Source organism: Mobula birostris, chromosome 17 (genome assembly GCF_030028105.1).
Source record: "Mobula birostris isolate sMobBir1 chromosome 17, sMobBir1.hap1, whole genome shotgun sequence".
NCBI classification, from domain to species: Eukaryota; Metazoa; Chordata; class Chondrichthyes; order Myliobatiformes; family Myliobatidae; genus Mobula; species Mobula birostris.
In genome coordinates this window covers 48,394,897-48,411,281 of record NC_092386.1, presented here as the reverse complement: position 1 = coordinate 48,411,281, position 16,385 = coordinate 48,394,897, and the positions used below count along the sequence as shown (strand labels likewise).

Sequence of the window (16,385 nt, the reverse complement as noted above, 5' to 3'; positions counted from 1 at the left end):
GGAGGATCATTCTCTAAGTTTCAAGGTAATTATGAAAGAGGATTAGGATTGTTCTTCACTTAAGGTTCTAACTTGGGAGAATTCAATTACAGTAGCGTAAGAGGAGAGCTGAGGAGTACATATTGTGAACAGTTGCTTGTGAGTAAAATGACATCTGACAATTGGGAGTCTTTTAAAAGTACATATCAATAAGAATGACAGGCAAAGATGACAAGATTAAAGGACCATAGATGACAAGGAAATTGAAGGTTTGATCAGGGAAAAAAGTAAGTAGATGACAAGGATAAACATCTAGAATCGAGTGAGTACTTTGAGTAACATTGAGGGTATAGGAGAGAACAAGAATTAAAAGGGCAAAGACGGGTCATAAAACATCCTTGACAATTAAGAATAAGGAGAGTTCCAGGGCACTGTGTAAGTGTATCAGGATCAAGAGGATAGCCAAGAGCAAATCCCTTTGGACATCAAAGGGGTAATTTACGTGTGAAGCCAGGGGATATGGGCATTGTCCTAAATAAATACTTCTCATGTGTATTCAAGAAGGAGAAAGGCTTGGAAGATACTGAGTTAATTGAGGGCAGGTTAATAGTCTAGAGTGTCAGGATGGGGGGGTTGTTGGATGTCACAGAATGCATAAGCATTGATAAATCCCCATGGCCAGATGCAATCTATCAAGGGAGGAGATAGTTGGGGCCATGACAGAGATATTTGCAACTACAGTAGCCATCAATGTGGTACCAGAAGACTGGAAAATAGTTAATGTTGTTCCTTTATTTAAGAAGGGCAGCAAGAATAAGCCAAGTAACTACAGACCAGCAAGTCTTACTTTAGTAGTTGGGAAACAATTGGAGAACATTTTAAGGGATAGGATTTATGTATATTTGGAAAAGCAAGGATTAATCAGGTATGGTCAACATGCTTTTAGTTAAAATAAATTGCTGCATCACTAATTTGATTGAGTTTTGAGGATATATCTGCTAAGATTGATGAAAGAAGGGTGGTAGGCGTTGTCTGTATGAACTTCAGTAAGGCATTTACAAGACCTGCATGGTTGGCTACTCCATAAAGTTAAGATCCAAGCTAGCTATTTGCTCCAAAATCGGCGCAATGATTCGAACGTGAGTGGTGGTAGAAGGATATTTTTCTGATTGCAAGTCTGTGGCTTGTGGCGTACCACAGAAATCAGCACTGTGGCCTTTATGATATATATTAACAACCTAGAAGTGAATGTAAGAAAAATAATAAGTAAGCTTGCAGATGACATGAAAATTGGTGGTGCCGAGGAAGGTTGTCTAAGGCTACTGCAGTTTATAGATTAAGTAGAAAGCTGGCTGGCGCCTTGGCAAATGGGACTTATTCCTGATAAATAGAAGCCGATGCAGTTTGAGAAGTCAGATAGAAGTAGGATCTATGCAGTAAATAGGAGGACACGGAGAAACTTTGATAGACACAGGAATCTTTGTGCTCAGGTCCGTAGTTCCCTAAAAGTATCAACACGGGTAAATAGGACAATGAAAAAGGCATATGACATGCTTTCTTTCATGGATCAGAGCACAGAATATAAAAGGTGGGAGGTGAAGTTGAAACTTTATGAGACTGATTAGAGTGCATTTTGAGTATTGTTTGCCATTCTTGCTGTCACGCTGTAGGAAAGATGTGACAGTGCAGAGGAGATCCACCAAGATGTTTCCTGAATTGGAGGACTTCAGTTTCAGAACATATAACATGGAACACTTCAGTGCAGGAACAGGCCCTTCAACCCACAATATCCGCATCATGGTGTCATCTCTTTTGCCTGCATGTGATCTATTTCTCTCCATTGCCTGTATGCTCCTGTGTCTGTCTAAAGGTCTCTTAGTCATAGTCATAGTCATAGTCATACTTTATTGATCCCGGGGGAAATTGGATTTTCGTTACAGTTGCTCCATAAATAATAAATAGTAAAAAAACCATAAATAGTTAAATAGTAATATGTAACTTATGCCAGGAAATAAGTCCAGGACCAGCCTATTGGCTCAGGGTGTCTGACCCTCCAAGGGAGGAGTTGAAAAGTTTGATGGCCACAGGCAGGAATGACTTCCTGTGACGCTCTGTGTTGCATCTTGGTGGAATGAGTCTCTGGCTGAATGTACTCCTGTGCCCAACCAGTCCATTATGTAGTGGATGAGAGACATTGTCCAAGATGGCATGCAACTTGGACAGCATCCTCTTTTCAGACACCACCGTCAGAGAGTTCAGTTCCATCCCCACAACATCACTGGCCTTACGAATGAGTTTGTTGATTCTGTCTGCTACCCTCAGCCTGCTGCCCCAGCACACAACAGTAAACATGACAGCACTGGCCACCACAGACTCGTAGAACGTCCTCAGCATCGTCCGGCAGATGTTAAAGGACCTCAGTCTCCTCAGGAAATAGAGACGGCTCTGACCCTTCTTGTAGACAGCCTTAAACGCCACCTTTGCACCATTACCCCTGCTACTCACTCCAGGCCCCTACCACTCTCTGTGTAAAACATTTTCCCCGACCCCCTCACCTTTAATGCGTGTCCCCTAGTATTTGACATTTCTACCCTGCCAGAAGTATTCTGACTTACAAGTTTATAAATTTCTATCAAGTCTTCCATCAGCATCTGGTGCTTCAGAAAAAATAACCCAAGAAACCAATCTGTCCTTATAGTTCACACCATTAATCAGGGCATCATCCTGGTAAACCTCTTCTGTACCCTTTCCAGAGCTTCCAAATCAGTCCTTTTATGGAAAAACATTGGATTAGTTGGGCATCCCTTCTCCCCCCACCCCCCACCCCCGGAGCAAAAGAGTCTGAGGGGTGACCTGATAGAGTAATACAAAATTATAAGAAATATAGCTACAACAGAAAGGCAGAATTTATAACCATATAACAATTACAGCACGGAAACAGGCCACCTCAGCCCTTCTAGCCCATGCTGAACTCTTACTCTCACCTAGTCCCACCAACCTGCACTCAGCCCATAACCCTCCATTCCTTTCCTGTCCATATATCTATCCATATATTTCTTTGCCTTGGTATGAAAACAAAAGGAATAGATTAAGGTGAGAGGAATGAATTTTAAATGGAATACGAGGGGAAAGTTTTTCACATGGTGCTTGATACCTGGAACATGTTGTCCGAGGAGGTGGTAGAATCAGACACACTTACCACAATCTGAGTTCTCAGCCTTTTTTATGCCATGGACCAATACCATTAAGCAAGGGGTTCGGAGCATCTGGCATAGAAGGACTTAGATCCATTGCAGGCTAGTGAGATGAGTGTGCATAGACATGGATGAGGTGGGCTGAAGGTCCATCTTCTGTGCTATGTATTTCTATGAATATGGAGGATGTAAAGATTGACTCAGTGTTTCATAACAATAAATATTCCGTCGATTCTGTCTGACCTGCTATGTATTCCCATATCTTAATACAGCTGAGAAACAGCACCTCTGACAATGTAGCATTCTCTCAGTGCAAAACAGGGGGTTAGCCTAAATTTTTGTATTTGAGTTTCTGGAGTGAAATTGGCACCCAGAACCTTCTGGTTCAGGAACAATGATGCTGCCAAGTAAGCCATGACTACCCAAATGCAGAGGTGTACACAACCATCTATAACTATGTATTGAAAGTGGAGTCTTCAAGGAGCAAGACTGTCTCTTAAGGTGTGATCGGCACTATGTTCAGAAATAAAACATAGAATAGTACAGCACAAGAACAGGCTCTTTGACTCATGAAGTCTCTGCTGGCTATGATGCCAATCCAAACTAATTCCATCTGCTTTATTTACATGATCAATAAGAAAGCACATGAACAGTCTATATCCTTCCATGGTCTGTATCCCTCCGTTCCTTGCCTGTTCATGTACTTTCTAATCGCCTCTTAACCATTTCTATCATATCTGCTTGCATCACTTCCCCTGGCAGTGCATTTCAGTTTCCTACCACTCTCTGTGTTTTTAAAAAAATTGCCTCATAAGTCTCATTTAAACTTTCCTCCTCTAATCTTAAAGCTGTGCGTTTTAGTATTTGACATTTCCACCTTGGGGGAAAAATTATCTACTCTATCAATACCAGTTATAATTTTTTAATACTCCTCAGCCTCTGACAGTCTAGAGAAACCAATCCAAATAGTTCTTCCACAACTTTGTCATATCTTCACTGTGTGATTCATTTTTGAATTATTCTGTCAAAGACCAAAGAGTTGTTATAGACACACAATATAGTCAAAAAAACCATGAGACAGTATAGAAATATTCAATTCTCATAATGACTTGATTTGAACTGGAACAGTACACAGCAACATTTTCTTGGGAGTTCCCCGTGTAGGCAGCAAGAAGCTGACGTGGTAAAGGGGAAGTACTGAAGTAACTGGTGTAATGATTTGTATGGAGAGAGTAATTGCATCATTTAGCCACAGAAAACATAGGTTTCCTCCATTGCTAGCCCTTATGGTAAGTTCCTAATTCCACGGGCTGGGAAAGATGAAGAATTACCTATTTTCAGATACCACCAAAGTGGATTCAAGAACAAGGGAATTCATATTCATGCTTCACTTCATCTCATCCCAGGACTGTCCAAGGGACTTTTAAAAAGAATAGGTGTTTTTGTTCTTTCACTGTCTCTGTTGTTGTAGGATGCTGAACAGCAATTTTGGTCGCAGCAAGCTCCCACAAATAGCTTATGAAGACCAATCTATTTTTGGTGATTGTATGTGTGGCAGAACAACATTGACCAGGAAAAAATGCACCACTAGCAATTCAGCACTCCCTTCCACAACATTAGACATGCTGATGTGCCAGTTAGATTATGCTCTGAAATCTGTAGTGAAATAAAAACCTGTAGTTCACAGTGTTTTATCAAGAGAGTCTAATAAAAGTTCACTGACCTGAAAACAATACTTGCCATTTCTCTCTGATGAGATGTTTTCTGGCCAGCTGAGTCCTTCCTAAATTTTCTGATTTTATCAATTAGTGTAAGTCATTGGCAAATAAGTTATAACAGTAACTACAGCATTATTGGTTACTTACTGTTTTCCACCAGTCAAAACCTACAGAGCAGTAAGTCTAATAATTTAATTGCAGAAGTGATCTCATTGCAGAAGAGAGAAGTAAGAACTTCTTATCTAACATAAAGTACATTTGCCCTGGCATATGTGTTGTCATTTTGCTGCCTTCCTTTCCTGTTCTTTGATCTGCCTCCACTTCAGGTGCATATGTTGATTTTTAAATTACTCCTTTCAACTCCATTCAATACACCATGAAGTTCATTGTGAGTACTGTGGGATCATTCCCCTCGAATCCAAAAATGACAATTGGAATATTTTCAGAATGGTGAGGAATTGGTAGCTCCTGGTGGTTATAGTAACCACGGGAACAAATCATTAAAATCAAACGTGAGGAAATATTTTACCTGTATCAGCCTTGGTCAGATCTTAGCTGGGGATCAGCATTAACATTTGGCTAGAGAATCTTGGAAACTATTGCCTTGACCGGACATAAAAAGTCAGACATTATATTATATCATTTCTACATCTGCTGTCCTAAACTAGATGCAGTACTCTTTTGTGGCGTACACAGTCGCACCAGCCCTCAGTACATCAGGTCTGTCAATCCCAACTTTATTTCCCTTCAATATCCTTCAGAAATCATTAATTCCCTCCATTTTCATAGGCAGACTTCCTGTCCTATGCTACTTACTGCTAAAAAAAAATCCACATCTCCCATATCCCATCACCAGAGTTTTAAACAGATCATCTAGTCCTTGTACCGTCAACTAATGGGATTAGATTTTCCTGACAACCATATCTCAACCTGTTATAATGTTGGACGACTCTATCTAATCACAACCCCCGCCCCAAAAAAATAGCTCCAGGGGAAACAGCCCAAACATTGTAACTAAGATTCCTCATCCTTGAAATCATTCTTGTTTATCTCCTATGCAACCTCTCAAGTGTGCTCATATGCTTCTTCCGGACCTGGACATTGTATTCAAGTTATGCCTAACCAGAGCTTAATAAAAGTTGACTGTTTTATTTATTTCTGGTCCTGACATCACAGGAGCATTATGATTGCACTGGAGAGGATGCAGATAAAATTTACACATCTTTTGCTGGGACTAGGAAATTGTAATTATGAGGATTGATTGGATAAACTGGGGTTGTTTTTGTTGAACTCAGAAGAATTAGACCTAAGATGTGTAACATTTGAGGGGCCTAGACAGAGTAAATAAGTATCTATTTCCCTTAATGGATGAATTTTAAAAAAACAGGAGGCATAGATTTCAAGTAATTGATACAAGGATTAGAGGCGAAATGAGGAAATATCCTCTTGCATTGAGGGTGGTAATGGTTTGGAACTCACAGTCTGCAGGGATGGTAAAGAGAGCAACACAATTCACACTTGCTTATATCCTTGAAGAGCTGTGAACTACAGGACTAGAGCTCTGGTGCTGGAAAATGGGATTAAACTAGGCAGCTCTTTGTCAATTGCCATGAACTCAATGACTTCCTGTGATAAATCTTCCATGATTCTTGTTCAGCATAATTATTCTGCTTTTGCACTCCTCTCATTTTAAAGCTGTGCCCTTTAGATGCAAATGCCTGCATCTGTGAAGCCCAAGATCCCACACATTTTGCTAATGACTTTCTCAGCAGGTCCTGAGCCCTTCAAGGATCCGTGCACTTGAACATCTGAGTCCCTCCATTCGCTCTTTATGACTCTTGACGTTGTCTATATTTCCTCTTCCCTTCTACCTAAATGTATCACCAGCACCTCTCTTTTAAGTTCAATCTACTATAACTTTCCGTGATCTGTCATAGCAAATTGTCCTCATGGAGCTGTTAGCCACACCTCCATATTCAGTGTCATTAGCAAATCTTTTTCCAATATCCAAATCTTTCCTAGTTATGTCAAAAAGAACTGTTACTTGCATTGATTCTTCAGAAACACAATCATATCTTTCTCTCTGCAAAATAATTATTTGCCACTGTTTTATTAAAAAAATCTCCTTTTCTCTCATTTTCAATTTAGGAAATTAATGATTTATGTGATATTATGGCAAATGTTTTTTTTAAACTCTGTATGGGCAACATCCATGGCATTCCCTTTGCTAACTCTTTACAGTACGGTTTCAGGCCTGATGCACCATTCCTAGAAAGCTTCAAGAATGGACCTTTCAATTTGGCAGCCTTGTGCTGCTTGATTAATTTAATTATTTGCAGGCCAAAGATGACATCAATACTGCAATTTGAAGACAGTTACAGTCTGTGATACATAACTAATATAAAATTAATCATTTCATTGCACCTATTTTACTTACTTTATTCATTACGATGAACTATATATTGCTGTAAATCAGAGAAGTGTTATAAAATAGATTGTGCTGTATTTAAGCCACAGAAACCACTGGAGAAATATTTTTTTCCAAAAGAGGCTGATACAAAAACTTTTTTTACAGTGCCAGGAAAGAATAGTACAGTCAGCACTGGTATTTTTATATGACTCAGATCACACTTCAAACACAAAGAGCTCAACGTACGCAAATTAAGAATTAATTTTATGACATATGAGAGATCTTGGCAGCATAAAATGTCAGTCAGTGTTTCTATCTAGGTACATGTTTAAGGTTTTGTCTATTAATATTTCTTGACAATAATCGTAATTATTATTCAGTGTGGAGAGATGGATGATACAAGTTTCAAGATTCAAGATTGTTTAATGTCATTTCCTGTACACAAGTGTAAGGAGAATGAAATAATTATTACTCTGGATCAGGTGCAGTACAAAAAAACATAAAAGATAAAGAATGCAATAATTTAAAGAACAGAGTAAATATAATACAATAAGATAATTTATATACATTGACTGTATGTCAAGGATTTCTGTATATTAATGATGTGACTTCATTTTGTCACATAATCATTTGAACAAAAGTCAGGCAAGTCCTACAACAGGCTTTCAATCTAATCTGTCAGGTTATCGGAATGGTAACTGAGCCCCTTCACCACTGCTGAGAGAGGCTACCTGCATACAAGACAACTATGGGGATTCTCCAGCTGGTTATCCCACTTCCTTTACAAACAGATCTTAATCTCCACAGTGTGAAGCCATTCTTCTGAATTGACACTAACTAATGAACTCATTCAGTTCTTTCTTTCTGATTTTATTAATGTTTTGAGATCGCTTTCAAAAAATTCACTCATTTCCACACTGTTTAGAGAATGGCAGAGTTTTCCCACCCTACCATTCTGTTTATCTGTCAATACTTACATTTGAATAGGTTTAAATCAGGTGGATAAATCTGCCAAGAATGATTATAGTTGCTTCCATCTACTTTCAGCTTTTTCAGTTCCTGGTCCTCTTGCTTAAGAAGAAGAAATAAAAACAATATTTGACAATTTGGCCCCTCATGCCTGATATATTATTAAGATTTTGCATGTTTCGATATGATCATCTCTCATTCTTTTAAACTCGATGGAGTTTTGCCGAGTCTATCTAACCTCTCCTTATGCAAATCTCCTGTGCCTGGATTCCAAAGTTACCTCTACCTAAGTTTCCTTCCTTAGTTATGAAAACCAAATTTGTTCATGTAATCGAGATACTGCTTTATCAGGGACCTGTACAATCGGAGCAAGGCATCTCCAGTCTTGTATTCAAGTCATCTTGGAATAAAGGCTAATATTATCATTTGCCTTCCTAATTGTCTTGCTGCAGCATATGTTAACTTTCAGTGATTAGTGTAGAAGGGCACCCAGGTCCTATTAATTAGGAACTGGATCTCTTCCAAAGCCGTTACATTTTTTATCTTGTAAAACTAATGCAAATCATGCAGTAAATCTGTTAAAATTAAGTCATTGATTCAATCAGATAAAATTGTAAGGACAAAAGAGCTGCAATGCACTCTGACCAGTTTGACTGCTTATTGATTCTCTTTCCAATAGAGTACAGCCAATTATCACTCAGTTGCAATTGCTATTAATGTTGTATTTCCTGAAAAACATTTTATGCTACATTTCCCCTTGTCACATTTTTTGGTTTCTTTCTCATATCACAATTACCTGACTTCTGAAAATATTGTAATGGAAAAGAATTCATGAAACCATAATTACTTATTAAATATTGCACCAAAGTTGTTCAGATATTTTTCTGATAGATTGAGAAGTTTTTTTAAAGTTAGTTCTTTGCAGAAGATTTTTAAACAAAACAGTTTGATGGCAGCAAAAAAATTACACAAAGTCCAGACTAATACAAGCTAATGAATTTGTTCCATTCCCTCTTCCCTGAAGCAGTTGTGTTACTTACAGTGAGACCTGTCTTCCACAGCATTGAAGAGTTCCTTTCAGAAAACCTATTTTTCAGAATCATGAAAACAGAAATCTTTTTGAATGATGTGTATCTCTATTTTTCTCCCATCTTCTCAAGATGGAAATTCATCTGATCCCGGCATCATTTTGTACATATATTAGTCAAGTATGTATAAATATAGGGGCATTTACATTTGGGGTAAGCCTGTTTTTCTCCCACATCTACATGCATTCTTTTTCAAATGAAGCAAAATCACTGATTATGGTTACCTGAAGTGGCTAAGTGGAAGTTTCAAACCATAAAGGGCTTCTATTACAATTATTTTCTGTAGCAAGTTATCTCCTGGCTATCTGGAAAAATCTATAATTTTAATGCTATCATATTTTATCATATTTTTTAGATTTTTATGATATTATTTTGTTTTTCTTTATCCAGAAAATTGACTTGCTAAATAAGCAGCAACAATGTCAACAAACAACATAGCTCAGGCAAGGAAAATGGTGGAACAATTGAGGATTGAAGCTGGTATTGAAAGAATCAAGGTGAGATTATAAAAGTACCTTTTACACTAGTTGTCACGTTTTTGCTTTTCCACACAAGAAAATTATTTTCTGTCAACTGGAATGGCACATGCACCTCTGAACTTTGAGAGACAGACATTATATCTGAACTCTTTATGATGGTGTCTGGTGACAGATGCTTGGTGATCTGCAGTAAATAGTTCAGGATGTAAGACTACTAAGTGTTGCTGTTCAAAGAGATCTGAATGTCCTTGGACAAGAAAGCAAACAGAAAGATAGCACAAAGATACAGCATGTAAATAGTTAATATTTTCCTTTGTTACAAGAGTAAGGAAGCTATGCAAAGCTTTGGTGAGACAATACCTGGAGTGCTACTTAGTTTTGTTATCCGTATATAAGGATACTATCGAGGCATTGTAGCATGGCTCATGACGTTTTTTTTCTTTTTCAATTATAGAAAAGCCAATTTTTGTTGCTTACTGTAATTGCCCTTGAGAAGGTGGTGGTAAGCAACCTTCTTGAACCACTGTAATCCATCTCAAGTTCGAGTTTAATTGTCATTTAACCATGAGGGCCTTGTCCACACAACAACTGAGGCAACGTACCTCCCCCACCGTCAGTCTCACCAGTGAACCAGTGAATCCACTTGCAGTATTTTACATTACCAATGTCCAGTAGAAGGTATTCCCATAGTACTGTTGGGCAGAGAGTGCCAGGATTTAATCTCAAAGCAATGAAGGAATAGTGATAGAATTTCAAGTAAGGAAGGTGTGTGATTTGGTGGAGGGGTGTCTACAGGCACTATTCCTTCATGCACCAATTTGCATATTCTTCTGGGTCCAAAAGTAGAAGTCACAGGTTTATCAGAGTAATTAAGGTCAGTAACTCAATGCATTTTACTAGTGCTGGTGGAGATCGATTCCTGGAGTGAAGAGTTTAACCATAGAAAGATTATACAGAATGAACCAGTGCTTTTGATATTTAAAAGAATGAGTGATTGTTTCATTCAAACGTATAAGAAGGAATATAACAGGATGTTTTCCTCTGACAGGGAAGTATAAAAATTGGTGACATAATCTCAGGATAAGGGTTCAGATTAAGAGAGATAAAGAAGAATTTCTTCTCTCAGCTGGTTGTGAATCTTTGGATTTCTCTACCACAGAGAGTTGTGGCTGCTGGATCATTAAGTATATTCAAAGCTGAGTTAGACAAGTTCTTGAACAAGAAGGGAATGAAAAGTAATGAATATCATGAGGAAATCATAGTTGTGGTCAAGTTTGGTTCAGCCATGATTTTATCAAATAACAGAACATGCTACACCATGCATGGCCTTTTATAACTATGTTGAAGAAATTTAGAAAGAAAAAACAGCTTCATCTTTAAATGCACTTGAGTATAGTTAGAAGAGACAACAAACTCTATGGTAAGATGATTTCCAAATAATAATGTGCAGTAAACAGGTTATGTAATTTATTCCTAATTTCATAATAACATTAAGGTGATACTAAATTAGCAATTCTTATTTTCCATTGTTAGGTTCCTTCCTAACAAGTTTTCATGAACATTTAATTTAAAGGCGTGAGATTTTGATGAAGAAGTTAGTCCCGTATTATATGAGACCACAAGTGCAAAACGAAAACGGCATTTGGTGCAAGTCAGAAATACAATATGCAGAGAGAGCACAAAATATCATTTGGCATGCTGTGTTGTAATATGTTCAGAATTTGTGGTAAAGCTGCAGCAAACTGCATTTCAGAGAGTTTATCGTTCCTTTGCACTTGCTTTAACAGGAAGTGGACCTGTGATGATTAGTTATTGACATTTTGCCTGCACAACATCCAAAGTTATCAGAATTCACTGTCATCTCCCATTTATGCTGCATGCCTTTTGATCTTACAACAAAAATGTTGGAATTTCTACAAACAGACTTATTATGTACACCTTGACATTTATAAGTCAATTAAGTGATGTTAAGCATCAATCTGAAATATTGCATGCATAAGCCCACAGATGCAAATGAAAATCTTTACGTTGATCAGTCTTAATGTTTACATCATTATGCAAATCTAAATGTTCATATTTCACTTCTGTATGCTGTTTTCTGTCCAGAGAAACAATTAGAACTCACGTGAACTGCACAGCATTTGTACACGTATGATATGCCACCTGCAGACAGGTGTGCACTATGGCTTGCTTCTACTCCAGTTCTGTGGGTTCTGAGGTCGCAGAGGAGGCTGATCTGTTACTTGCAAATTGTGACGCAGGTGGGGCAGAAAGTGATTAATGGGGGTGGGGGTAGTTTGGGAGGTATTGGAAGCTCTTTCTGCAATGGTATCTGGATGCTCCTGATACATAGATGCAAAATGCTCGATGCCAATCTGAATGCTCCTCCTCCATTTTGATCGGGGATTTCCCCAAGTTGGTGGAGATGATATGCATTTTCAAGGAGCCTTGACACTTCACAGAGCTGGTGGCAAAGCAGTTACATCCCAGGAGAGAAGAGTTTGCTTGGAACACCAAGTTGAACCTCTCTGCATTCTCTTTAGAAACAACTTTGGATTAAATTTTACAGTACTTTTGCAAAACTTATTCAAACACACGAAAATAAATGTCCTTGAAGGTGGAATGCAAGGGCATGTTCTTAAGTCTAAGAGTTGTTGTGACACATGGAATGTGCTGAGTCTTAATTGGACCAGACTGTTGCAGATCATCTGGAACATACATATAACTGAAGATTAGCAGGAACACACCCTTCAAGAGTAAAACCACCTGATTTACTATTTATTAACCTAAAAGGAAGAAAGACCAGCTAGGATCCAATACAGAATCCTTAGCACTATGTACATTGCTAAGGTAATCCAGTAGATCTATACATACAGAGAAACAAACTATGTTACTAGGACTTTTATTTAACTGGCTGTGGTAGGTAATCAGCAGTTGCAAACACTAACTGCTAACAAATTTTTCAAGTGAAATTTCTCTCTCCAACTACAAATGTCCTAAGCATTTGCTCTCCTTGTTTACTGTGTTACAGTTACTCTCCATTCCTTCTTTATTTCTTCAATTTTATATTTTTTTATTTGTAAACCTGGACGGTGTATTTTAATGAATCTTACTCCCATGAATGTGCAGAGAAAGATTTCTGACAGAGGTGCAGTCATACAGTAACCAGGGAAACAAGCCCAAGAGTACACTGTGCCATTACCATGGATTATTATTGATCCAATTGTTTTTATTCATATTTATTTATCAAATAATTTTTAAATTTAGTTAATCACTAGAAATATGTTACATTTTATGGTTCTTTCAGATTTTTTCATCTCTGTGTTTTAGAGAGGAATTTTCTCAGGGTAGATCGAGTGGACATGATGAGGATGTTTCCAATAATAGTAGAGTCTCGGACCAAATGTAAAACCTCAGAATAGAAGGACATTCCTGTAGAAAGAGATGAGAAGCAATTCCTTTAGCCAGAGGTTGGTGAACTGTAGAATTCATTTCCACAAACAGCTGTGGAGGCCAAGTCATTGAGTATATTTAAAGAGGTGATTGTTAGGTCCTTGGTTAGTAAGGGTGTCAAAGGTTTGGGGAAAAAGTATAAAAATGAGGTTGAGAAGAAAAATGACATAGACATAACTGAGTGGCAGAGCAGATTCAATAGGCTGAATGGCCTGATTCTGTCCCAGTGTTATATGGTTAAGTCTTCTTTCTGTATCTTTCCACTTTTGCAGAGAAAAAAAATACAGTTACAATGAATAGAGACAAGGAGGCTATACCATGACCCTTTGTATCCTCACTGGCCACAGGAGTAGTACCAGAAGATTAGAGGGAGGCAAATGTTATTCCTTTGTACAAGAAAGGTAATAGGGATAATCCTGGGAATTACAGACCAGTGAGTCTTCTATCAATGGCTGTCAAACTGTTGGAGAGGATCCTTAGACAGGATTTATGAGCATTCGGAGAAGCATAGTCTGATTAGGGTAGTCAACATGGCTTTGTGCCAGGCAAATCATGCCTCATCAGCCTTGTTGAATTCCTTGAGGAAGTGACAAAAACAAATTGATGAAGGTAGAGCAGTGGATATAGATTTTAGGAAGATGTTTGACGAGGTTCCCCATTATAAGGTCATTCAGAAAGGCAGTAGGCATGGAACCCCGGGAAACTTGGCTGTGTGGATTCAGAATTGGCCTGCCCATAGAAGGCAAATGATGGCAGACAGAGCATATCCTGTAAAGAGATCTGTGACCAGTGGTTTTCTGCAAGGATCTGTTCAGGGACCCCTGCTCTTTGTGATTTTTATAAATAACTCCAATGAAGAAATGAAAGGATGGTTTAGTGAGTCTGCAGATGACTCAAAGGTTGGTGGAGTTGTGAATAGAGTAGAAGGCTGTTGTAGGTACAACATAACATTGATAGGATGCAAAGCTGGGCTGAGAAGTGGCAGATGGAGTTCAACCCAGAAAAGTGTGAAGTGATACACTTTAAAGGTCAAAGTTGAAGGCAGAATTCAGGGTTATTGACAGTGTAGAAGAACAGAAGGATTTTGGGGTCCATGTCTACAGATCTCTCAAAGTTGCCACACAAGTTGATAGTTTGGTTAAGAAGGCCTTCATTTCATGGGATTGAGTTGAACAGCTGTGAGGTAATGTTGCAACCATGGCATTGGTGGGGAAAGTTAGTAGCATCACAAAATTGTGCTTTTGGAGGTGGTTGCAGAAAATGATGCCAGTACATGGTTACCCTTAACTAGGTTCAGCCTCGTGTCTAGCTTAATAACCTTAACAGATCAAGAGAATAGAACAAGGTGGCACATTCAGTTTTGTCATTGTATGTGTATTCCAAAACCTCACCTTGTGTTCTTAAGTTCACTCTTGTTCATCACTGTATATACTGCATACATGCAGAGCACACATTCTTTCATTTTCATGCTTCCTTGGTCACCATCTGAACAGCTATGCCATTCAAGTTCATTACTGTGGAATGTCAAACATTAAGTATTCTCTGTAAACTATTCAACACGTGCTGTCACTCAATGGTTCGTCTGCAGGGAAAGGAAGATGAGTACTCAGATCAGGGACCCTCCTGCCATTGAAAAACTATATCAGTATTCTATGTGGCCCTGGAAGTAACCAACAGGACAAGTGCTTTGCCATTAGAGATGGTGAGAAAGGGGCCTCTCAGCTCCTGCTGGCAGAATTCTGTTTCATCCAGGCACTTTGCTTTCAATAACACGAGATCCTGCAGATGCTGGAAATCCAAATCAACACACACAAAATGCTGATGGAACTCAGCAGGTGAGGCAGTATCTATGGAAATGATTAAACAGTCAACATTTTGGGTCAAAACCCTTCATCAGAACTGGAAAGGAAGGGGGGAAGAAGGCAGAATAAAAAGGAGGGGGGAGGAGGAGGAGGAGAGGACAGGCTAGAAAGTTATAGATGAAGCCAAATGGGTGGGGAAGGGAGGATGAAGTGAAAAGCTGGGTGGTGGAAATGGTAAAGGCTGGACAGGAAGGAATCTGATAGTAGGGGAGAGTGGAAAGTGGGAGAATGGGGTGGAGGAGAGGCACTGGAGAAGTGATAGATGAGGAAAAAAGACAAGAGGCCAGGGTGGGAAAATGAATGGGGGGGTTAGAGGTTTTACCAGAGAAACCGGTGTTCATGGCGTCAGGTTGGAGGCTACCTAAGTGAAATATGTTGTGTTACTCCTCCAATCTGAAAGTACCCTCATCGTGGGAAAAGGAGTCCAAAGACCAACGTGCATCTGTAAAAAGTGGAATTTCCCAGTGGACAACCATTTAAATTCTTATCTCCATTCCTGTTCCGACACGTCATTTGATGAACACTCGTAGAACATCTGTGAATGTCTGGATGGCTACACATACTTAGTTTTCTCATTGGTAGCAAAGTTTACATTATTGAACAACAAATTAGCTAAGTTGGAGACTGACAGAATCTGAAACTATCCTCATTGGAGACCTGGAAGGATTTTGAGGCAAAGAAGCCGAGGCCAGTGGTGACTTTGACAACTATCAGTAAAGCATGGCCGCAAGGGCATGCATGCAGCAGCACAAATCTCAAATATTCTAGGTCCTGATGCATTCCTGGACACTGACTGTCAGACACATCAAGAAAAGTTGCCGTCTCTATATGTGTAACAAGTGGCATTTCCCCCTACAAGCTCTAACTCTGTATGCAACTCCAGGTGAAGAGCAATTTGGTTCTGTTCCTGAGACTCCTTGTGGTTCCCCTCTGAATTCAGTTGTGTTGCAGCATAAGCAAGAGCCGTGGTGATTTATCTGTGGAAAATAATAAACTACAGTTAACATTGACGCCTGCAGATTTTGAAGGACGAGCAGCAAAGTTAACTTGAATTTTAACAAAGCTCTCTTCAAAGTTTGCTGTACAACCTCTCAACACAGTAATGTGACAAAATAGAAATACCAAATGCTGGATATGTTTAGCAGACCAGGCAGCATCTGTGGAGAGAGAAACAGAATTCCAGGTTCACAACATGTCATTATGTCTGTTGAGCCTTATGCTGAGTCTCCTCAA

General features: G+C 38.9%; 1 protein-coding gene across 10 annotated transcripts in view; it reads left to right on the top strand.

The window, feature by feature from the left end:
• LOC140211665 (guanine nucleotide-binding protein G(I)/G(S)/G(O) subunit gamma-7-like) overlaps positions 1-16,385 on the top strand; it is a 267,308-nt gene that overhangs the window by 228,539 nt on the left and 22,384 nt on the right. For all 10 annotated transcript variants that reach the window (XM_072281687.1, XM_072281686.1, XM_072281684.1 and 7 more), the window contains one exon: positions 9,749-9,855. In XM_072281687.1, the coding sequence (XP_072137788.1) occupies positions 9,778-9,855 (78 nt within the window). In that variant the 5' untranslated portion in view covers positions 9,749-9,777. The remainder of the gene's footprint in view (positions 1-9,748; positions 9,856-16,385) is intronic.